Source organism: Takifugu rubripes, chromosome 4, assembly GCF_901000725.2.
Source record: "Takifugu rubripes chromosome 4, fTakRub1.2, whole genome shotgun sequence".
Lineage (NCBI taxonomy): Eukaryota > Metazoa > Chordata > Actinopteri > Tetraodontiformes > Tetraodontidae > Takifugu > Takifugu rubripes.
Genome location: NC_042288.1, coordinates 12,676,668 through 12,701,666, shown reverse-complemented (window position 1 = coordinate 12,701,666; position 24,999 = coordinate 12,676,668). Strand labels below are relative to the sequence as shown.

Sequence of the window (24,999 nt, the reverse complement as noted above, 5' to 3'; positions counted from 1 at the left end):
TCGATCCAGTTTAATAAGCATGTTTTTTATTTATAGAAAAGTTATTTCAAACAGCATTCCTAATAAATAACAGGAAGTAGCACTCAAAAGTACAGCACAACAAAAGGATCAGTAGAGCTAACTATAGGGCAGTTACAGTGTAGAGACATTCCTCCTCTCAGGAAACAGATGTGTACTGGGGGGTTTGGGATGGGCTACAGCAGCGGATTACGGGTCGGCTCCCACAGTCGGCTCGCCAGCTGTCTGCAGTGCTGCAGGATGATCTCGGCGGGGATGACTCCCAGGTGGACGGTCAGCAGCTCGTAGCACTTCACCACCTCGCCTTGGTGACTCTTGCTGTAGTATCGCAGCAGCTTTCTCCTGGACAAATGACTTCCTGTAGTCAGCCGCACGCGATTTGGATTAATCGCATGGCTGCGCCCAAATGTTTACCTGTAGTAATCCCAGGCGAGCATCCCGATGGGGGCAAAGTCATCAGGAAGGACGGGTATGTCCCCGGCCTCTAATTTGAATCCCTTATTGACCAGAGCAGAAGCTTTCTTTATCGTCTGTTCACCTTTTTAAGAACACTAATAAATGCTTACAATAACTCACAGATTCATTTTCAAACCAGAGGAAGTAGCAGAAGAAGAAATCTCCATCTCGCAGCGTCACAGTGGAGTAGCCTTTTTGGAGATAGTGGCGTGTTGTGCTGACCAGCTTCCACACCTAAAGGACAGATTGGCAAAGAAGGTTCATTTAAAGAAAACTGTGTGTGAGAAATGCTAAAACCTCTTATGACGCAACGGATTGAGGTTCTGCTGGACAATCAGCAACACCAATGTTTCCTTTACGTTGTGGAGAAACATAGCAAACCTTGTTTTTAATAAACTGGGCCACTGGCCCCTTCCCCAGCTCAGAGGTGGTGCGTTCAGTGACAGAAAGCGATGGCGCGATCATTTGCCCAGTGGATCGATCCACGCAGATGAAATGGATGAGTCCTGGGAAATCTTCCAGGTAAGTGAAGATTAGTCAAGGACGGTGACCTCGGGAATGTGTGTGTGTGTTGTTCAAAGAGGCATGCACTTCTGAAATATCAAAGCACCACGGGGAAGAAGATATGAAACCATGGTGATATTTCTTCTGCTTTTCACCAGCAGGAAGTCTTTCCAGTCCATCAGTTTCTCCCTGAGACAAACCAAAAAACACAAAATAGAAGAAGAGAAAGCAGAGAATAATTATAGAAGTGAAAAGATTTTTTCTCTTGTTCTGTAGCACACTATGGTATTTAAATAAGAAGAAGTTCACTCAGGTTTGCACATACTGCACCATGGCCTGGGCTCGTTCCTGCAGGCTGGTGGAGAGATGCTGAGAATTGTGACCGGGCCCAAAGTCAGTGAGAAAACACTGCTTGTATATGCCACAGAGCTGGGTCTTCATGTGCTTGCACCACGGGATGAGACTGGAACAAAAACACCAGCGATCAGGCCACCGCTGCGCTATGAGCCGAACTGGCCAGCAGAGGGCGCGCTTACTCTTTGTTGAAGCCGGGTCCACCCCGGGAAAAGGCTCGGTTCTTGAACTCAGTCCAAACATTTTGTAACTGCATAGTCTGGAGAGACGATGAAGAAACGGATGGATTTTACTTTACCATAAACTAGAAAAAAAACAAGTGAAGTATAAAAGTACAAACTCAAATGGAAATTTAAACCTGTATCTCTCTGGGTCCCAGCAATTTAATGAATTTATCCAACTTGTTCCGGACTTCGTGCATATTAGGCTGGCCTCTACTTGCTGCTGACCCTTCTTGGCCTTCCATTAAACGTTTCTCCAGCTTTGCAAAGGCTTCCAAGTACTTATACACAGACATGGCCAGTGCACCGGTCGGGATCTAAAGTAAAAATGCTTTAATTGTATTAACAAGGTAGAAATGTCCAAACTGCACCCCCTGCTGGCCACAACATACTGAGCCAAAAGAATGAGCCCAAACCTTTGTTATCAGCACTAATGTAATGCCGGGCCAAAGCGGCAGACAGTACATGGAGTGAGGCATCATGGGATATAGCCCCTCTTTGAGGGAGACCTCTAAGAAAACTCTTCGAGGCGTTGAAGGGTCAGGTGGAGGAATCTCCAGCGTCTGCAGGCTGTCCTCTGCCATCTGTGGACGTGATGTTTGTGTCAGGCTGAGAAACGTCCTTCTAAAGAATCATTTTACTCCAAAGTAAAACATCAGACCTGAATGTCCGGGTCAACGAACTCAAACACGGGAGTGCCTCCTTTCCTGGCCTCGTCTGCTGGCAAACATAACATCACTAACGAAGCACTACATTCTGACAGAGAAGCTCCTTTTTTGGGGGGGGTGTTGCTACACACCTGAGCCGCTGGAGTCTGGGTCCGTGGGGGACGGCTCTGGGGTGTAAAAACTCTCATGGCCAGAACCAGATGTACTTTCACCCTCCTTGATGGATGTAAACAGACCAAAACAGTTAAGATGATCAGGAAGACGGCGAGGAACATGTTGGACTGGTGCCGAGTCAGCAGTCGGGAGCCATTCTCTACCTCAGGACTTGGATCCTCTAGTTCCATATTGCTAGGGTACATGTTCTGGACCATGATGATGAGAGCCAAGAGGTCTGATGTGGAGAGCGTGCTCGCATTGCGACTATAAAACCATCAGGAGAGCAGGGGAAAGATCTAAAGAGCTTCTCGCCTTATGCCGACATTTAAAAAAAATATATAAGCAGGCTGGAGGATCAAAGCGATGGCTCGACCTGTACCTGGAGTAGAAGGCGAGCAGCTTGGTGTGAACCAGGATGAAGGCGTGCAGCACCTCCTCTCCTGCTCTCTCCACACTGCTGTTGAGCTGCTGAACCAGGCGGCGCTCCAGGAACTCGATGCACTGCTCACACAGCGTGGGGTGGATCAGCCTCTCCACGGCCTGAGGGAAGGATGAGAAGAGAACCACATGAGACCGGAGATGATAGAGATGATGTGAAGCAGTTTCTTATCCAGCTCACATCTTCAATCTTGCACTTTGACGTCCCGTAGCAGGGGCCCTTATCTGTTCCAGACCCAGGCTGGAGGCTAAGAGGGACAAAGCTTTTTAAATAGGGGCCCTGGGGCTCTTGAGGACCCTGCATTAGACAGGGTCTTTTTTTAATCTGTGTTTAAAGCAAACCAACTTCCCTCATTCTCTCTTAATTAATTTGCAGGCTAATCATAACAGATAATGAGTCCAAGTTAAAGTTGCTCTTTGCTGCTGCGGTTAGAAGGTGTTAGATACACAAAAGTGCTGTGACTGTTCCCAGGGTAAATGTGCACACTGCAGCTTCAAGGTTTGATGTTGTCTTAATGAATTAGATGAGGACTGACCTTTAACATGCACGCGTACGACAAAAGCTCACCGACCAATTTAAATTCAGCAATTCTTTATCTGCACCATCAGCCCCTCTGACTTGACGGACGCTGCTGTAGAATACGGGGGTAAGATGTGGGGGAAATGCCCTCATCTTCTCCTTTATGACCTCACCTCCACTAGGAAGCTCTGGTCGTTCTGTTGGAGGTGGCAGTAGGTCTCCAGCAGGGTCTGCAGATGCCTCCACAGCCTCGCTCTGTGCACCGTGTCCTGAGGGCGCAGCCTGGTCACAGACAGCACGGCCGAGGAGTCAAACTCAAAACCCTTCCAGGGTTCCAAAAGCAAAAGTGGCTTACTCTCTCCTCAGGAGGGTGCTGCTGAGGGTGACCATGCCGAACAGCACCTCAATCATCTTCTTCAACACGTAGATCTTCCTCCTCAGGTCGTCCTCTCCCTCCTCACCGTCTCCATTCACAGCGATGTAGAGATACTCGTCCATCTAAAGAGGGAGGCAAATGGCAACATGGTATAATCAGATATTTCGATTTTATGAGGAAATATTAAGAGAAATTTAAGCAAACGAAACATGATATGAAAACAAGTGCAATCTCTTCCTTATCAGGAGGCAGCAGAGGCCCTTTTCCTCCCTCAAGTCAGGAACAGTTACGTTTCAACAGACCCGAGTCATTATTACTTCAGTGTATTGCCGTTGCCAAATGTCTAATGTCATTTGTGTGTCACCGCATGCCTGCGCAATCTAATCTGCAGCCTTTCATTCACACCAGATGGAGATGCGTTCATTTTTGCTGCATGCTAACCCCACCACGACGCTGAAACCGCCGAGTTCATCCAGCATTCGGGGAGCCTTTCTCACATGTCTTCCATTTTCTCCCCTGCCTTCGCTCTTCGCAGCGGTCCTCCTCCACTTTCTGACCCCAGGATCTCTCCTCGGTGATAAGACACATTTCGACAAGGAGGCGGGCTCGCACGGGACTGAGAATTAAGGTCACGTTACGCCTCGGTTTCATCACAAATCTGTGAGGAACTGTGATAAATATGCTTTTCATGTGCTTGGGGAAGAACATGGACAGGAGGCGGAGGAGTGTGATTGGCTGCAGGCGATAGCTGAGCAAAGGCAGGTCTCACGTGACCATGACACAAAAGACGTTAATAGGTTTCGGGTCAGAGCCCCTCAGCTCCGGAACCATGACGATCCCAAGGTACATAGAATCATTAATAACTTTATTAAAGGGCAATATATTATATCCCATCCATCATTCCAGACCGGATTTCTTTGAATATACAGCATTTATCTGCCAATCTGTGCCATGATTTCCAATTGTTTTGCAAACACAGCCTCAGTGGAATGCTGAGCCAGTTACCTGGTGTAGGACATAGACATGGTTGTTTTCTGTGGTGAAGGAGGTGTAACTCTCATGCAGCCTGTCCACCATGGTGCTGCAGGAGATGATGATGGGGGCAAAGAGGGTGCTGATACTGTCCTCAAAAGCTGGAAGCTGAGCATTGAAAGAGCAGTGAAATCAAATATTGAACCACGAGCAAGGTTTTTTTCCATGCTAAATCCTCATCCTCACCCCCTGACCCTCCTCCTGAGACTCCCCATACTGTTGCTGGACAGTTTGCTGGAATTCTCTGTCCGTCCAGTGGAACAGGACCTCTGCGCTCTCGCTGGCTATCAGCAAACACTTCATCTGGCCCACAGACACACTCCCGTCCTGCTTCACTGCGGCATCCTTTTTATTCCACAGTCATTGTGCTGGGAGGAAGAAAAAAAAAAAAGAGAAAAAAGATTAAAGCAATGGTGCAAAACAAACAGTGGTCTTATATTCACAGCTGCGGCCTGTCCACTTTACACATTGCTGATTGCACACAGCAGACCCATCGTTCACTGTGGTCTGCAGTTCAGAGGTGTGAACGTCAATCCAATTTTTCTGTATATTTTTCCATTTTGCTGATTAATCCTGATAGCTGTCAAAATAAAGCCCCGTGACTCCACATACAATCATCACTAAAATGTAAACACTGAATATGAGCCACGACTTTATTCGCTGTGTAAGACTGGAGATTCGCGTTTTAACACATAAGCCCCTGGAGGGTGTGAAATATTTCACCAGTGAGACAAGTGTCCTTTAACTGCACCAGAACAATCCAAACATCTTCAGTGCACCCTTTTCGAGTAGTCGAAAACCTCTTAACACAACCTACTTAAATCTTAAAACATATAATCTACCAGTGAAATATCTCCGGTTTCTTTCCGTGTGATTCAGGGTAATTTCATCTTTTACGGGAAGCATTATCGTATTAAAATTAAACTTTGACTAGCACAGATGTACACAACTTCTAGTGCCTCTTTTATTGCGGTCCGATGCGGAAACGTTTCCCTGAGCTTTATTTACAACTTAACGTCAGTTCCCCCCAAACTTTAAACGCGAATTTCTAAACAACTTTAAATACGCGCATTTCTAAACAACTTTAAATACGCGCATTTCTAAACAAATAAACACACACGTATACGAAACGTTACTACTCACTGTGTATATTTTAAAGCCACGCCGGACAATAAAAGCCGCTCACATCTCTGCTCTGTGGCCTTTCTTCACGTCTTCCTCGCGACTTCTGTCCTCTTCCGCACGACACCGGATGGTCATGTGACCCGAGCCAAACAGGAAGTGTTGTAGTCAATAAGATAAAACTTCTAGTAAGCGAATGGATAACAGTTTTTTTGTCAGTGTGCGTTGCCTCTGGGAGCTCTGTGCGTGTGTGTACGTGCGTGTGTGTGTGTGTGTGTGTGTGTGGGTGTAGGCAGAGTCATGTGCCCGTGTCTAAAGTACCCACATGACTGAGGGTTTGTGCTAGATAATAGTAGGAATTTATGGAATGCAGCTTAGTTTGTAGTTAAACCTACAAGAAAAAATATATATAAGTTGGCCAAAGCTCAGACGAAATAAAAGACAGTTTATTCCTGTTTGGATGCAGAAATTTCTGCTTTTATGGAATGTTCTGCGTTGGAAGTGTATTAAATGTTCCGCCACATATCGCAGCAACTGTACTTAAGTAGGGGAAGATATGGCTTTATTTTGGTAAATACCTTCTATTTTCTGCAGTCACCTTTTTAGAATTCTTTGATCTATCTATTTATTTAGACATTGGGGTAACTAAAGAATTTCAATGCCTGTTTGATTTTACTTTACCTAGTTTGCTTCACTAATTTACCAGTGAATGGGGTATATTTTTCAACAGTGCATACATAAATGCCCCACGTGCAATAATTTCATATTTTCCTCAGCATGTATGCCACATATACGTAAACATGTACTTACCAAAGAGCAGACTGCTTCTTTCAGAATGTTTTGCTGGCTACAACAAATCTGTGTTATATCATAATATTCAGCCCGGGCTGTGTGCTTGGCTTCTGAGCAGAGCAAAGAGCCTCATAGTAACATAAATATTTATGTTTTATTAACCTTGCTTGGGTCAAAATTGTCCAAAAAATGCCAAGAGTTCTATGTCACGGGCCAAAGTCTAATCTAATCCATCGGTTTTCTGGGGATCCACTATTCATGGAAGACTTATTTAAGCTGACTCCTGTATATACAGAGTAAACATCATGAAATCCTGAGTGTACGCTAACAGGGCGAGAGGGGGCCTTGCATGCCTCAAAATGGATCTGAGAGTATAAACAGTGTAAGGCAGGCCTGGGTAGCAGTTACCTCCACTAAGGAGGCACTGTCACGCAGAAGTGCCCAGACATGGCGCAGTCTCCCCAAATGGCAACTCAATTAGATCTTGTCAGCGGAAGTGACGTTCGGCACTCGCTATCACAACACACAGGTTGTCGCCAGGATGGCCAACAAAAGCGCTTCCAGGGGCTGATCGGATCCTGCTGCTGAACATCTGGACGGTTTGAGTTTCGCTTATGCAGTTCGCAGTAACTGTTGATATCAGCAGTCGCGGGCTTGAGTGGTTTTGCTTTCGAAACACGAGGCCTCGGCGTTGAGGTGACCGGCGGGCTTCTTCTCACGCTGCACCAGGTGTGTGTTGTGCGTGTGACTCTGGTGTGTTTTGTGTCCCTGTCAACAATGTTGGACTGCTTGAAAAGAACCACATGCAGAAATGGGACTGTCAGACAACAGAGAGTTGTTTCCCATGACTGGACCCTAAAAGATGTAATTAAAGTGTTTTGAATAAGAGTTCTGAAGGTCTGCCGGGGCCTCCACTGGTGTCACGAAGCTTCAGGTCCAGCACATCTGCCTCTCTGTGAAGGTCACCAGTATGAAGGAGTTTTATTGAAAGCTCACCTCTCCTCTGCGTGATCACACTGAGCAGATCCAAGATGTCTTCATGCATCAGTAGATGATGAAGCAGGCCTGGCCCAGGTTTACTCAGTCTGGACGTTTGGAGCATCGCGGCTTCATGTTTCCCATCAGCTGCCTCATGCAATGACAAGACAGCACCTCTCCACTACAAAGACTCGCTCCAGCTGCTTCCACATCTGGAGCCTCAAAGTGCAACAGCATGCGAGCAAGAAGGAGTGAGTAATAGCCGCGGCCATGACTTTAATAGTGCAGGATCTTTGTTTTAAAGATGCTACACTGTGGCAGCTTTTATGGATAGGTTCCGTCTGTATGAGGGTATTTCAGACCATCTTAGGCTCCTGTGAAGATCCGAACTGTCACAACCTGAGGTGGGATATTTGGCCGCACTGCCAAATGTTTACAGGCAATTAACAGTAGAATACCATTAATAATACCACCGACATGGAAGTCATTTACCTCTTTCTTATAAAGAGGCATTTAGCTTAATGTTTGTAGGTTTATTATCAATGTAAACATTTATTAATAAAATATTATACACACTTTACATATTAAAATAAATGCTCTCTGCAAGAATATAAACATCTCTACATTAAACAGGTTCTTTACACTGTGATGTGCTCAGATAGAAAAGCTGCTCATGTCAACCATTCCACCCCCCCCCCCCCCCCCCCCCCCCCATGCTGGGGGTGGTGCTTTTCTTCAGCTGGAGCTGGGGAGAGGGAGCACTAGTAATCTGGTTAGAGGCACTTAACTGGCAACGCTTTAGGTGGAGGAGGAATTTCAGTGTGACGCGACACTCAGCTGATGAATGGACTCATTCACAAAGCTGAGGTTTAAAGGTTCTGGAATGACCCAGTTAAGTCCAGATCCAAGAGAAAAAGGGAACATCTGTGGTCTAACTTGAAGAGGTCGCTGCAAATATGTGACAGTTAGAATGGTTTCATGAGCAAGACTGACAAAACATTGTTCAATGGATTTGTGTCGGTCCGGTTCTACATATTTACACAAACATGCACATAAATGTGCTAAATCCCAGCATCTTAAGATGAGCATAAAACACGAGCTCACGCTGAAGATACTGAGAGTCTTTCACGATGAAGCGAAACCGCTGTTTTTAAGTGGCGGAAGACGAGCTGAGACACACCACATGTGGAATAACAGCGCGGTTTCCCCTTTCAGCCACCTAATGAGACAGAAGCCAAGTTTGGGAGGTACTTCACAGACCTACAGACATCAGTAGCTTCCTCACTAATATGGATACACACCTGTGAACATGCAACACTTGGCAGACCTGAAACAGTTTCTGTGTGTGGAACATAATACGTCAAATGTCATTTGACCTGGGTACTGTTTGACATTAACCTTCGACTACGCAGGGTTTTTCCACGAATGCGTGAGCGCCGATCAGTTAATGTCGTGGCTGGAGCTGGCAGAGGCTGGAGACTTTGGAGCGTTGAGGGTGCCGTTATCTCCGACAGGCGTACGCGTTAATGTTTTTGATGACGTAAAAGCCGATGGTCATGGGTGGCATCACTATAGTCCGCCCGGCCCTTAACGTCTTCGGCTTCAACTCTGGAAATGTTTCGTTATCCACCATGTGAAGCTTCTCCCCGTTCAGCTGCACGTGCCTGGAAAAGAGAAATACAGACGCGCGTTCAGGCTGTCCGCGTGTACACTTGGGGGAGCTGTTGTTACTCAATTGAAGTGTTTTTGTCAGTTTGTTTTTGTCAGTTATGTCGTCATGCAACACAAGCTCTGAAATGTTATGGGCAAATGTAAGGAAAAAATAAAATATATAGTGTTACAGCCAATATTGTTTAATTTAAAATTATTTAGTAAGAACAGTTTCATGTAGGTATAATTAAGAATGTTACATTCTCACTTACATTTGTGCTTGCAGGCATAGTTGTATAAGTGCTGTCACAGTTCTATATTGTTAGATTTGTGTAGGAGCTTAAATCAAATTGTCTGTCATAAAGCCTGAGCTGGTCCTCACGTGGATTTATGACTAATAAAAGCCCCGGACAGATGCATCAAGGTACTGACTACATATCTTATGAAAAATCATTTAATTTAATAATATATAAATGTTATTCTAGAGAGCTAAATAAGAGTATTTTGATTAAAGATAATGTCTCCATGGTGGTGATACAGAATTGTGAAGAAGGTCCACCTTTGTCTTTAATTTATTATTATTATATTTATTATTATGAATTTCTGAATGCCTTAAACCTCCGTTATTCAGCTACTGACGATTAACCCCTGAGGTTAAATTAGAAGCAGTTTCCATGTAAGAAAAACAGAGAATAAAACAAAAAAGCTCATTTTGGCCATTAGTCTGTTATCTCAGCTTTATATCTGAGCCAGAAAAACATACCAGGCGTTTGTAGTGAGGAGGAAATTACACTGCTAGATTTACACACTTTAAAAGATGAAAAAAAATCATCTTCTTACATAAATAAATATACTGGGATCACTTGTGATTTTGCTACTAAATTATATTGCTTTGACTACATCAGCATTTTCAGATCTGTGAAAAAACAACAACGGCTTCAAAAGATTTCTGCTCTTTCTTTAATTTAGAGCAGCATAAAGCTTGTACAGCCATTTATCTGGGTGTCTCACCAGTGTGGTCTCCTGTTTGATCCTTCCGAATGAATGACCTTGGACTGTGGACAAGCTTGTGAAATATTTGGATATAAAATAATCAGTCCAGCCATACGGGTGAGAGAGAGACAGTCAGAGACTGAGAGAGAGAGAGAGAGAGAGAGAGATACTGACTTAGCTCTGAGTCCATCAGCACCGTGGGGTTGGAGCAAATACTGATGAACAATGTTGTTCCGTAGCGTCCCGGCTAACTTGATTTTCTTCCTCGACCGGTGCAGGTTGATGATGTAGATTGTTATGGACCCTCTCACATAGTTGTGACTGGTATCACGGAGGAAAAGACCAACATTAATATTCTTTTACCTCAAGTGGGGACAAGTGGGACAAAACCAAATTCCTTTTCACATCTGTTAATAAGGATGATTATATATTACAATGCCAAGTTGAGTAAATTTCTCTGTAATTGAAGCTGACTACAAAGAGAAGATTGTCTTTGATACAGTTCTTTTTTTTTTATCACATATGTATACTAGAATCAAACCACAACCCTTTGATCTAATCTGGATCAAAAGGCCTGCATAAAATACTAAAAGTAAGATAAGCCTTCCCCACAGTGGGATTCTCTTATGGAGCCTTCTTCACGGCTGAAGAACTATAATTTTGGTTTAGTCTGACCATAAAGGGAGACTTGGTCAGTGCTATCTGACACTAAAATCATGATCATAATCAAAATTGCATAAGCCAGTATGGATACCCAGTTTACACTGCAGAATGGTCTTAAGTTGGACATAAAACTGTCTCTCTTATGAGAGCGGACCTCTGGGGACTGGGATGGTACAGACGACTGACACAGTCTAACCCTAACCCTAACCCTAACCCTAACCCTAACCCTAACCCTAACCCTTGTGATCAAAACTAATAAGGCCCCAGTATGAAGACACAGACGCACCGGCCTCAGTGGTTAGGGTCAGAGTGGTGTTGAACAGTGAACAACCCTCCCCAGACACCTCCAAAAATTCTCAAAACATTCTTGGAATTTTTACCCAGTGCCATTTATTCAATTGAAACTATTATTAACGACAAAACAATCCTAAAATATATGTGTAGCAATAAATCCAATATTTAAATAAATGAGATATAATGACATAATGAGTAGAAAGGAAGTCACTCATCTAAGCTGATTTCCAAACCCTGAAAAGAGCACATTTACAGTCTTGCTGTTTTACGCAGCGCAGTCAAACCACTAAAACTACAATGGCTGCCCACTTAAGCACTGACTGTGTAAAACCACAAAGTGGCAGAAATAAGAGCAAGCTGGAGTGGATTCCAGAGGGAATGCTTTAATGTTCCAGTGTCTGTTCCTATGAGGGGCTGATGGGTATCTTGAGTGGAGCAGTGTGGCATCTCTTTATTCCGAATTTCATACGATTTTCTGAGATGACAGAGTAAGTCCACTCGATGAAATCTATTTCATATATTTGTTTGAGTGTCATCAGGATGTTATGCAACTCCGGCCAGGCCACCGACCGCCTGTCTGTTAGGAGGTGCTCCACCTGTAAACGAGCCCCATCGAGGCAGTAAGTCTAGCCTGCTGCTGACAGCCACTGCCCTGGGTTAAATGATAACCTTGAACAGGCCAAGCTGGTACTCTTTCTCCTCCCAACACAGACCATCTTATTGTCCCTCCCCATGGAATACCCCCTCCAGCCAGTCTGAGATGGGATAAAGGACCAGCACAGCTTTCAGCAGCTCTTTGACAGCATCGAGAAAGAAGCTACGCACCTGATAAGTGATACCCATTAAGTTTTATAGGCTCTGAGCTGTAAATGTGTGGGTGTCTGCAACCTCCTTATTTATGGGAGAGAGACATAGTTCTTCCAAAGGCACGGAGCCTCAGGTGTTTGCAAGAGGACACACTACAGAATACTTTAAAACCTGAGTGGTCTGTTTTCAATCTATGTCTTCAAGGGAATTCCCAAAGTAAAAGTAGACACCAGCGGGAGAATGTGAGGATGTGTTTGCTTTAATCTTTCAGCCTCACATAACATAATAAAAAATCAACATCATAGCACTAGTTTAAATGGAGGTTCTAGGCTAATTAAAAAAGTGTTCATTTGCTGTACATACTTAGAGTAGCTGGTACAGTGAGCGTAGATACGCAGTTTGTCTCTGATGACCCGTCCTGGCTGGGGCTTCCGCTGCAGTCCAGCCACCCGCACAGCTAAAACCTTTGGCCCAACTAGGCGCTTGTAGACCAGAGAGAACCAGTAATCCTGTGATGACAACATCAGAAATGCAGACACACATTTAGCGTCGCTAAATGAATGGTTTTATCGTCACCATGTTCAAGAATGTCAAAGACCGCCTGACCTGCATGAGCTCAGCCAGGAGAGGAGGGATGGGAAATAATGAAGTTATGCAGAAATGACTAAAAAGCATGACCAACCAGTCTCAGGTAAATATTTGAATCTGTGGAGATTTCTTTTACACAAGTGCTGATTTTAGATATCCGGGAAAGGAAATATTGATAAAAAGAGTATCATTACTGTTAGTAACATATAAGTCAAATATATGGTCAAGATATCTGGCAAGCCTAAATTTATCATTACTTTAAAGCCAATGAATTGTGGGCTTATGTATTTTGTGACTGGTGCCCTGTTCAGATTTGAACAATTTGCTGAAATGTAATGTTTTATCATGAATCATTGTTCTCAATTATCATTTCTGAGTTGTCCACTAGGTCTTACTTTATGACTACAGACTCAACACCTCTCCAAGAGCCCAAGAACAACATGTGTTCCTCAGGAAGTTCCCATGCAATCCTGCATATGGCAACATTTAAGGGCTTCTTTTTTTCCATGCAGACTTTAACTTAATTTGCTGCCCAGGCATTGCAGAGCACAGTATGGAGCTGCGTTGTCTTGGCCGCAAGCAGACGGATGGGTGGATGAATGGATGAACAGGTCTGTGATCTAATTTTAATACAACCAAATAGCTATAAATTTAATGTCTTTAAATAGCTCGAATTGGGCTACAGTATGCCGCTGGATTTCATTCAGGCAAAATCAAACAATCAACAAAGTTTAGTCAGATAAAGTCCCAGAACAAAACAGGACAGGATGGCATGAATATTTGAAAATAGCAACGCTTTGTTTGTGTGTTCCTGCACTGTTTGTCTCCCTGTTGTTGCATGATGCAGCCCCGCCTCGTTATATACAGTGGGGTTAAACTGTATAATTGCAATCTAGCAAGCAGGCAAAAGTAAACCCCGCAAAAGAAAAATCATAATCCAGGAAAACCAGGGGAAATCATAGCACAGTAACAAATGACATTTACTGCTTACCCACAAGAAAACTGAATATATCATAATGTACAGCATACTACCTCTAACAGGATGTAGTATAGGAGTTTCTAATTTAAATAGATTTATGAAAACACCGAACGTGCTCTCATAATGCTCCTCGTGAATTCATAAAAAGACAGTCATCAATGAAATACCAAAAGATCCAGGTAAGCCCAGAATAAGCAAAGGCATTACACATTCAATTTGGAGACAAAGGCTGCTGCAATGAAAGAAATAACACCATTGCCCCGATTCCCTCTTTAGGGAGACACCAGGCATGCACGTGTGAAAAAAAAACAGGAAAAGAGAGGTTAAGTGTGGACAGGAGAGCAAGTACGAGTCATTATAAGTGAGGGCCTTTGGATTCTACAAATAGAGCAGTTATCTTTTAGAGGTTTGAGGAAAAGTCATAAATTTCAGAAGACAGGACAGTCCTGTAGCCCACGCTCAGGTAGGTGGAGGCAAACTTTACACATCCAGTCATGTTGTAAGCTGTAGGGAATCCCTTCCATAAAGATAAGACAAAACTTACTACAGAATCACTAGCGAATAAAACAAATTTTCATTGTTGCATTTAGAATTGTCATTCTAGCCAGTTGTGTCTTAGCAAAGTAAAAAAAAAAGAAAAGCAATATTTGATACTTGGAAAGATTATGTAAAAAAAATCAGCTTCTTTTTACTGTCCATAATATTCTCCATCTCTCTGTTTCTTGACTTATAATATAAACCATTTTATAAACTTGGCACTTCAGAGCATTTTATCACCTCTATATTTACTAAATATTCTGGCAGAGAAATGACATCACTTCAACACTAATTCTTACAAAATATAAACATTTCACTTCAGAATTAAGTCACACGAATGAATTTTAAAAACTCTTTTTCGGATGATTCATGCTGCGAACTACGCTTCACTTCAACTTGCTCCGATCCCTGCACGATCATTAAAACTGGGGAATGGACATTTCATATTTTTCTAACTTGTCTGTATAACTACGTCTCAGGTTGCAGATCTTTCACCAGCCGACCGTCCTGCACTGAGAACCGTGCAGTTATGACGGGGGTTGAGGGGACCAGTGACACTCTTCTGAGATACTGACAAAAGTCTAAGGTTACGTGCTATTTCACCCCGTTCCATCCACTCATCACCACTAAATGCCTTTCATCTCACCTAATAACTCCCACGGGAAAGGGCAAGAGGTGCCACTGAAGCTCTGGTTCTGGTACAGAAAATGTCCTGGATATAACAGGAATACACAGATCCATTCCTTAACCTGAGACCTACACACACATATTCTAATCCTGAAGGTGACTTACAGGTAAAGGGTTAAAGTACTGGTCAACCAGACGCGTGTATCCATAGTCAAAGAATGAGTGACGCAAGACAACGTCAATCCCTTGCATAGCTGCCATGCCCAGAGAGTTCACCCACCTGGAAAACAGAAAATATACACAAAATAGACAATATGTTACAAATATACCAGTAGATTGCTATTACAGTAGTATGAATCCTTTCTGGCAGGCTACAGATGCACGATATTTTACATCATTTTATTAAAGTGTAGATCAAAATGTGTCACGGTGCTTACAGAAATCCAGCAGCAAATGTGTCTGAGAGATTGCTCATCCCCCCCGTCCAGGCTGGCCCCAATCCACCCAGCCACACCTTTTTACCGGGAGTGTGTTTGTTCACAACCTGCAGTCAGATATAATAATGAATCTACTTCAGCAAGCTCCTCAAGGCACTCAGCTTTGAAAAGGTGCGTTGATTTTTCCAATTCTTTAAAGTGAATCTATTTCATTTACATTTACAACACGATTTAAGTGTAACGCAGATGTAATCGCGCACCTTTGTGACTTTGGTGAGCTGCTCTGTCAGTGTGTCCAAGAGACGAGTTTTCAGGAAGTCCTCTACTTTTTTGATTCGCCCATCCATGTAGTAACTGAAATAAAACACAAGAAAACAAACACTCTGTGAGGGGATCGCGCGCTACTTTCTCTACAGGCTTTACACCTGACTGAGTTTCACTACATGGATGAAATTTTGAACAGGATCACCTATGCATCCATCTATTCTCGCATCCATCCAGTAACTATGTAAGACATCATAGTAAAAGACATTAAACCATGAGATGACTTTTAACTGCTAAAATATAGAAATAGAAAAATGACCCTCAAGACAAAAATTCAAACAATATAAAAAGTGAATTTGCATTGGAATAAAAGCAGCCCATTCCCTCTTTGTTTAATTCAAGAATACAAGTTACACAACCAGACATCTGTTGACATGTTGATTCTGTGCATGCTTGTGATTGCCAATATTTAGAGATGATGTTAAGAGAGACTGATTGAATAAAGGACAGTTTAAGGGTTCAAGTTGAAGCCAAAATCATGAGGAACATCAGCTTGGGCAACCAGGAAACCTCTCCAAGGTGACCTGAAATAGGTACTGAACGAAAACAAGGAGGAACACAAACTTATTTCCACAACAAAACCAACAACAAGGCTGTTATTAAAATACATATTTATCATATCGTCTCATTTATGAAATTTCAGGCTATGTTATTGCTAATTCATAACAATCCTTCATTGATAGGCATCTAGTGATGCTGGCTGTGTCATGATAAGGTAACCCGTGTGCAATTTTGTGAGGCCAACTCTCTCAAAATTCCATTTACAGCACAGCCAAGTAAAATTATTTAGAAAAAAGTAAAATAACTATGTGAAGCCATTGCATTTATACCACATCTCTAACCTCCAAAGCCACATTCCATGACCAGATAAAGTAAAAGTCTAGCCGCAAGGATAAATATCCATCATCTAAAGAAACTGGCCTATTCACATGATCTTTAAAATACACAGTTTTACTGCATACCTAATTTCTTTTCCCTTAGAAAGACACCAGAAAAATAATATATTAAGCAACTAATTCCTCTGCTGGAGTTTAGTTTGAGAACGTGATATTCCCAGTGCACTTTTTTATTATTTTATCGTTGAAGGACAACACCAGCTGCATTTTAACATCTTTGTGGGACTATAACATCAGCATTTCGTTATCTTCTTCATCTGGCCTCAAATTCTTTATTATATAAGGATTAAGTCATAGTTTGACACAAATTATTTGCCTATCCTGTCATCTTTGCTGAGCATTATAGCAGTTCCTTGGGCAGGATCCAAGGGGAAAGAAATTCCAGCTCATATATGGACACAGAGAAAAGAACAGGCCATGTTATTATAGTTAAAATCTGTTTTGCTCATCAGTACAATGCCGTCTATTAAATGATGAGCTAATAAAAGGACTCTGTCAATAGCGCGTACGGTACAATACAGGCAACCTCCGGCACTGCCACAAAAAGTTGCAGTCAACCTTTCACATCACTAAAGTGTGAAATAAAGCCCATCCAACGCTGTCTGACTCCCAACTCATCAAACAATGACCTGTTTGTCAGATGATTCTCAGCTGTCACTGACAATCTTGACATGTTTATCCAAAACCAAGGCATCAAACAATGTTCAACAATCCTCAAAGTGCCGATCATCCCCGCCACACCCTCCTGAACTGTTAAAACTGAGGCAAAGCAGGTACCTTTCTTATCACTCGATGTCTGAACAAAGCTCTATTATTTGAGGAGTTGGGAAGAGAGTGGGCACAAGGGGAACACGCAAACCTTCTCTGGCTGGGCCAAATCAAGTCCCCCTTTGCCTCACCTGCACACAAGCAGAAATTCCATAAAGAAATTAGAATCAAAAGTGACAGTATTTAGAAAACTTCTCAAGGAGAAGAGAGAAACAAATCCTGTTGTCACTTACTGTATCTGCTTTGGCATGGATCTCTACGGCCCAGTTCAAAACTGGTACGAACATGCGGTCTGAATAATCAGATCATAAGTGTACAGCTCTGACTGCATTCAGCATGTATCTGTGATGTGATCACTCAAACCATGTTCAAAGGTCATTGGGGCCACATATGGCACAACTGGGTAAAAACGGCACGAGGACTTTTAAGACAGAAACTCTAGACGTGCTTATTTGCACACAGAGCAGGGAAGTGTGAACCAAACACAAACGCACAGTCGGGACACATGTGGAGAAGTATTGTAAAGCCAGGTGTGAACTGACCGACTCAGACATAGTCGTTTATGACGAGATCACTTTGGACACGTTTATAGTGGCTGTGAACAGCCCTGATGTGCTAGCTCAAAATAAGACACACACCTCAGACACAACAGTTACATTTCTAATTAAAAAGGTGTCACAGTTGAGTTGTGCACCAGTGGATATAGAACTGAATGAAACCTCATCAAGCTCATGTGAAAAGATACTTGATGCGAATGAAAAACTAAGGAAAGGAGATCAATTTAAAGGTAATGAATCAATCCGTTCTGTCCTGTTGATTTTTTTCTCTACTCCACTGGAATCATTTTTGAAGCATGATAACTGTAAAGCTTTACAAAAACAGATAAGCAGTAACCGAGCCACAAACGTGAGTATTTACATGCAGAAAAAGTCACGACGCAATGAAATTAAGACATCAATGTTCTCTAAACTGGAGGAAAACAAACAATTTACTCTATAGACAACATGTTTCACGAACGCTCACAAGCTCCACCAGAAAAGCCACATGACATGAACCACAAACCAAATCTCTAACAAATATGATTCCCTTTGTTTATGATGTATGCTTCCTTCCCAACATAGAACATTTGATTGAAAACTTTAGCTGGCCACAAAGAAATAAAACCTAGACATGTTAATTAGTGTCCTCCATTTCCATTAGTTTGATGTGCTTGAAGGAGGTCAGAGTCTGTCACGCAGCATAGTTGGAGTGGAATCTGGATCTCTAGTGTAAAAAGGGTCTAATTGACAGAGGGAATGAGCCAGAGCAGATGGTTTGACTTTAACAGTGTGGGTGGTGTTTTTCTGAACCTTACTGACAGGCCCTGCCTTCTTCTGTTTCTTCTAATATTTCCTAATTAGACCTGACCTTCAACTTCACGATGATTCGCTCAAGTCAACAAGATCTGTCTGAACTCAGCGAAGGTGCATCTTTGTGTACAGATTTGGCAAAAGTGTAAAGACGTGTAGGTAAAACATGGGGGGGGGGGGATCAAACACAACATGCCTGAATGCATTCCTACGGGATTCAGTAGGCAATAGACAAAAAACAGGTGTTGCTAATTTAACCCACACTCAAACAAGGTTCCTTCCCCCCGTTCCATTTTCAAGATAAACAGATTTTCCACTTTGTGCGTCGGTAACTGTGTTAATCATAGTTATTACTGGCTGTTTCACATGCACAACATTGAAGAATGATTTCACAACAGAAAACGTCCTTCTGTCTGTTGATAAACAGCAATTTTAGCAGGTAGTGTATTGCTGATTAAAATGAGAAAATAGAAAAAAGGTTAAAATACCTACTGTTGCCACGTAACTGCATCTACAACAGTGCCCACAGTCTTCATGAACCTGAAAGCCAGAAAAAGATGGTCAAAGTCAGTTTACATTATCTTCACAGCTGCAGTCATGACTGTTGTCAGTCGACCATTGTCCAATATATTACTATAAAAATGAGAACACAACACTTTAGACACAAAGATGTTGACACAGACCAGGTAAAAAATGAAAGTGTCTTCAAGGAAGCTGGTATAAAAAGATGAAAACAGCTTCAAGGACCTGTTAACCGCTGAAATATCAGCGTTTCCTTTCAGATCTAAATCACTCCATATTTGGGAGTAGCAGTGTGACAAAAAGCCCGTCTCTAAACTTTCTCTGCTCTCGCTTGTTTAGTCTGTTCGGCACCGATATTTGGACTGTTAAGCAGCTCAGTGTCTCGCTCGTCTTATTGCTGCAGAGCAGCAGAGCAGCAGAGCAGCGTGGCTGTCAAACACGAGGGCCACCTCCTCATAATATTGTCAAACACACAAGGATCACCCCATCATTAAATGCGTCAAATGTGACCTGCAGATACTCCAGGTGCTCTCCTCTGCATCTCTTTATCTGCCCCTCGGGGCTGTTGTGGTCACGTTGTTTTCCCCAGTTCAATCTGCTGTGACCAATTATTGGGCAGAAAATAGTGTTTGTTGTTAAAAAAAAGCTGATCCTGATCTTAAAAAATAAACTAACAACTAAACCTTGATTTAACAGAAAATGCTATTCCTTCTTTTGAAAATTCATCCTCTCCCTCCCCCATTTCCTCCAGTCCACTGCTCATTAAGCAGAATTAAAAGCACACGTACACAGTTACGCACATAGCTTTATACGGAAAGGTGATCAATAAATGATTGTTCTTTGTAATATGTCTTTAATCGAAAATTAATTCTAATGTTTGGGGGGTTTTTTTAAGAGAAAAGTACGATTTTCTTCTGGTGAAATTTGAGCTTTAAATCATCCCTCATTTCCTGATATTTAAAAACATCCTGTCCTAAAGCACCAAGCCAGCTGGCACATGTACCCTGTTATGTCCTTGTTACATGATTTTTTCCATTCACTCTGTGTTCCATTGGCTCTGCGTTCATCAACTATTAGAAGATGACTTCAAAGGTTGACACTTTCAAAATATATTTATCAAATGGTCAGAAGTCTTTTTTGCCATTATTGAAAACACTTGGTTATCAGCAGCTTTTCTGATACCAATTTTATAATAATTGGGTACAAACATTGTAATATTATTGGCAATTAAAGACTGAAAGATAAACCTGGCCAGTATTGAGTACCGTACTTTATTGGGGAGAGCCTAAATATCTAGAAGTGGCAGCCATCCCAAAAGTTCCTATGCAACTTTATATGCCATCTGAGTCAGACCAAACCAGCGAAGGCTGTAAGCAGGTGGGACATTGTGCTGCCACCTTATCAATCAGATGACATTTTATTTAGGTTAGCATGGCATAAGTGGAGCTGAGGCCTTAAAATCTGCAATGCTGAAACCCATAAACACACCAGTGAAAAATGTGTAAGCATGCATTAAACACTAGTTAAACTATCAGGCCAGTCCAGCATATTTTCCATTAACAACCTCTCTCTCTCTCTCTCTCTCTCTCTCACACACACACACACACACACACACACACACACACACACGCTGCCCATCCACCACCTTCCTTAAGCAGGACAGCTGGACAAGAACCCTTCCCAATCACTTGTGACTGGCTCACTCACTCATCAAGCAGCAGGAGGGCATTCTTCCTCGGTCGTCCTGTGTTGGGACCGTAGAGTTGAGCTCGGCTGTAGTAGCGCACAGACTGCAGCAGAGTTCGTAGTTTGGTGTAGTCCTGGGCTAACTGGGTGCTGTTGCCTGTATGGCCCACCATGCTACGATAGGCATTGGGTTCTGGTAGGAGAAAAGGAAATTCATCGAGCCAGTAAGTTTACACAAGTTACAGGGAGTTATAACAGCTGAAAGTACTGTAGTGTACATTATGTGGGCGCCTGCAGGATGTGTTGTAATCAGGCTTTCAGCCAATCTGATGTTTGGTATTTTGTGCATTTGATATGATTTGCCGCAATGTCTTTATTCAATAATCCGATCAACGGGGTCGCTTTCGTTTTGAAGCTTTTTGCAGATGCTGCCTTTGCATAGATTGCATCGTTTTGCTGACCATGTTTGTTTGTCATTTGCTAGCTAATGATTCAAATTTCAAAAACCTGTCTTGTCCGTCACATAGTGACTGGATCAAAACATAACAAGACATTTAAAAAAAAGCACATTCAAGCTAATGAGACAAATGATGATTGTTTTTGATTGAAACTAAATGCTTTAAGCAAAGTAGACACAACCCATTGGTTTAAGCCTGCTTTTTAATGTCTTTGTGACATTTATGTTTTGAGGTGTCACTATTTTTGTTGGATCTTGAATATGCAAATACAAACTAACATGTGTAGTTTGTCAAACATTGGCAAAAAAGGTTAAAGATTTTTTTGTGCTACTCAGTAAACAGTACACAAGTGTATACATTGAAATAGACATATTGATCCCTCATCTGATTGCATAGTTATCGTTTATTGGTTTATATAAACTCACTAATCGGTGTTTGTCTCCAACAATCTTGATCATGTAAAGTCTAGTTGTGATGTTGTACTGACCATTGCCCAACTCCCAGGAGATGTTGTACTTCTTGCCAGCGCTGTACTTAAGTAGGCTGAGGGTGGAGGAGGTGTTCCAGGAGTGGTCTGGGTTTCTGTGTAGAGCGTTGAGCCCCAGGATGAGATGCAGACCAGCACAATCGGCAAAGTTGTACAATTTGTCTAAAGACCTGGCTGGGAGAAACCCACAAAGCAGTTGTAACTTTGATTCTATTTATGCAGGCGGAGTAAAATGACTCTCAACATTGCAGCTTGTTTTTATTTTTCTTTAAACAGCTTGACTAAATCATCATCGTAATCAAACTTGTAGCATAAGTTTGCATCATGTCCTTTAAAACTTTGCTGTAATGTTGGTCGTTGTGAGTCAGGTACTGCAACAGCCGTTTGTGAGGATCCAGTGGAGCCAGACTGATTTTCTCATCATGGACTCCTGTGGTGATGTATGCCTCAAAGCAGCGTGCAAAGAAGTATTGTGTTCTTACGGGGCCAAAGGACGATATCCTCCAACAGATGTAGGCATTTTGGTGCGAATGCAAGACGGTGTTTGCTTATATTCTAACGTGCAACCTCGGACTGCTCCTGGATACCTCAGGCTCTTGTTTTGAAACTGAAACTGTTTAGAGTAATTCCATTAAGGTAAATATTACCCTGAACTTTGACCCTTATTTCCTAAGTTCAACAGGAAACAGATGAGGACTGTCTGATGGTCTGGGGCTACCTAAAAAAAATTTGGCCCGAGTTGTGGGTTTGGCACCAGCTGAGCTTGCCAACTGATTATCCAATATGGAAACGTGACAAGAACAGAGCAGAACCAAGGTGCATGTGAGGTTATTAGTTTGGACACATGTTGCGCTGTTACAAGCATGTTAGAGGTGTCAGACACTCCTAAGTTTAATTAACACAAGTGTGAGATACAAACGATTTAAGCCAGAATCAAAGTACCCTTAAACAATTGGAAATTTAATAAAGGCATTTATTGTTAGCCAATAGTTGCAGTTAAGGAGACGTTAATATGCATTATGAAGAGAAACACACACTGCAGCTGGTATTAATTCATCTTTTAGGCATTGGAAGGACAAAACCAGCGCATGCTAGCTTAATTAAGATTTTATTAAATAAGATATCCTTCAGGAAAAATTATTTATTTTGAATAAACTGATTTTTCCGCCATCTTATTAGTACCAATAACTACATTATCAAAACTGCTATTAGCATAACTCATTCCCTCTGCGGTTAAAACTGAGCGGGTCTATTTTGAGGAGCAGAGCGGAGACAAAGAGGACAGAGAAAGTAGCGCCAGATGTGGCTGTCAGGATGAGTGATTCCAGGCTTTTCCTCACCTGAGATCTGAGCTGCAGGGTACCAGCCTTGAAGCACGGCTGGTAGCCTGCTGCGTACAATACACATTATGAAGAAATAAATATGTACGTCAGGGGTGGGGAATGTACACATACACACATATGTATATATGCAGAAGCATTTACTACACAAACAAATGATGAGTAAGGCTAAAGAAAATGAAATAAAAAGAAGTTTAAAAGCAATGAGCACCATGACGTAGGAAGAAAAGTAAAGGAACAACAGCCAGGGCGAGTAAAGCAAAAATGAGCAAAAATGATTAAATTCTACAAACATTACGATCGTGAAGAAGAACACTATTGAGCAGCAACAGTGTAAGGCGACCAACCTCAACGATTACATCCTGAAAGAGGCTGCAGGGCAGATTTATAGACCCATAGACACAAAATGGTCAGATTTGCCATTTGCAGATATGCATTGGAAGAGTTTGCAAGAGCTCCAGCCGAACATTTATAAATATGATACACACATCAGATATTCTGAGTGGGTTCTTAGTTACGTCATTGTTTACAGTTTTCCATTTTCAGACATCTTTGTCCTTGTTTTGACTGTTTTTGGTCTAATCAACTAAGCAATCAATTTAAAATGACTGTTGATGAATGAATGATTATTAATGATTAAATGATATTTGGAGAATTCAGCTTTCTGTAAATCAGTGATGTCAACCAACAACGAGCTGCTACTGATTACAAAAAGAATGACCAAAAAAAGCCTCCCAGACCTGCGCAATAAATGAAGGCAGTGACTTTAGCACTGTGAATCAGGATGAGTGCACTATGCTCACATGTGGTATTAATGTTTGTCCAAGCTGTTAAGGGTGATGATCACATGTGGAATTCTGAAACAAAAATATCTGAGGATTCAATGAATTATGGAAACAAATGGTGAATTTAGAGCAAAAAGAGCATGACAGACTGGACCATACCTCTACCTCCAAAGGCAGCAGTACAAATGATCTATTGTTTCACAGGCGGACAGACAATTAATCAAACGCAACATGAAATAACCTTCTGTTACAACAATCAGGGTAGTAACAAATGGAGCTCATCTCGGTGCCATTAGTCACAGGCTTTTTGAGTCATTTATTTTTCATTTTTGTCAGGTTATGGTTAAATGTACAACAGAAATGTCCTTTTACACCAAAAGGAGCGAACACCTGTGTGAAGGAGGTCAGACTAAGATCACTTAGCTGCAAACTTTACAATCAGAATGCGAGTGTGTTGGTGCACGGCCTGGATATTATCGCACAATGGAGAGGCCAGTGGAGCCGCGAGGCTGCCGGGATCCGTCAGAGCCACTGCTCGTTTCTGCAGAACTACGTTATATGGTATGTTCTATATATACATACATACACACAAGAATGCCAATCATTTGCTGGCCCACCTTCTGCCCATATAAAGGAATTGTATGTGATAGCCGACGAACAATTCTAGGCTGTTTCCAAAACATGTCAGGAAGTGACAAATATATTTTAGAATCCATGATATGGGGACAGTAAGGATTAAATGAGCTGTTAAAACAAATCCTTTATATATATATCCTTAGGATTCTGTTTCAAATGTGTCACTGTGTGGATGGTTGAAGCTTTGTTGCAACGAAAATCAGCTGAATTCTGGACCGTGGTTCAAGGCTTCAAAATTTGATGTAAGAAATGCTGATACAATTTATTCCTCTTTTCACATTCATTTTTACTCGAGGAGAACAAATTAGGAATGCAGAAAAAACGTTTCTTTTTCTGTTGCCTCCATGGTTTCAATTAAGCCAGACCTACTGCCAAACAGCTTACTGCCCCAGCAAATGTCAATGTTGAATGTTAGGCCTCATCAAAGTTAATCTGGGAGACACAGACACACACGCGGGCTTTCTCAGCAGGAAGAGAGAGGATTGTTTTGATAAATTAATTAGGAATCTTTCTGTTTTGTTCATGCAAACAACGTATT

At 42.1% G+C, this 24,999-nt stretch overlaps 2 protein-coding genes across 6 annotated transcripts in view; both read right to left on the bottom strand.

Annotated features, from left to right (window-relative positions):
* Positions 1-4: 4 nt before the first annotated feature.
* Positions 5-6,132, bottom strand: hps1 (HPS1 biogenesis of lysosomal organelles complex 3 subunit 1). 4 transcript variants are annotated; one of them, XM_011603351.2, is made up of 18 exons: positions 5,887-6,132; positions 4,930-5,111; positions 4,717-4,851; positions 3,691-3,833; positions 3,509-3,617; positions 2,757-2,917; positions 2,539-2,641; positions 2,353-2,437; positions 2,215-2,270; positions 1,970-2,137; positions 1,691-1,870; positions 1,515-1,591; positions 1,304-1,441; positions 1,102-1,167; positions 856-1,000; positions 595-708; positions 433-515; positions 5-360 (listed from the first exon to the last, which is right to left on the bottom strand). In XM_011603351.2, the coding sequence occupies exons 2-18, from the start codon at positions 5,044-5,046 to the stop codon at positions 195-197; spliced, it is 2,046 nt and encodes a 681-aa protein (XP_011601653.2). In that variant the 5' UTR covers positions 5,047-5,111; positions 5,887-6,132; the 3' UTR covers positions 5-194. The 4 variants fall into 4 exon arrangements, with proteins under 4 accessions (XP_011601653.2, XP_029691445.1, XP_011601655.2 ...); XM_029835585.1 differs by having other exon boundaries at positions 5,930-6,132; XM_011603353.2 differs by having other exon boundaries at positions 5-357; positions 5,887-6,131.
* A 1,990-nt stretch (positions 6,133-8,122) lies between these two features.
* The window catches only part of hpse2 (heparanase 2), a 32,693-nt gene continuing 15,816 nt past the window's right edge, over positions 8,123-24,999 (bottom strand). The window contains exons 5-14 of one of the 2 annotated variants that reach the window (XM_029835226.1): positions 21,701-21,874; positions 20,777-20,948; positions 19,040-19,087; positions 15,471-15,564; positions 15,211-15,317; positions 14,939-15,053; positions 12,406-12,551; positions 10,453-10,599; positions 10,297-10,351; positions 9,131-9,299 (exon numbers count right to left, since the gene is read on the bottom strand). In XM_029835226.1, the coding sequence (XP_029691086.1) occupies positions 9,258-9,299; positions 10,297-10,351; positions 10,453-10,599; positions 12,406-12,551; positions 14,939-15,053; positions 15,211-15,317; positions 15,471-15,564; positions 19,040-19,087; positions 20,777-20,948; positions 21,701-21,874 (1,100 nt within the window). In that variant the 3' untranslated portion in view covers positions 9,131-9,257. Of the gene's footprint in view, positions 9,300-10,296; positions 10,352-10,452; positions 10,600-12,405; positions 12,552-14,938; positions 15,054-15,210; positions 15,318-15,470; positions 15,565-19,039; positions 19,088-20,776; positions 20,949-21,700; positions 21,875-24,999 lie in introns of both variants that reach the window. The other variant, XM_003964123.3, reaches the window with a different exon arrangement.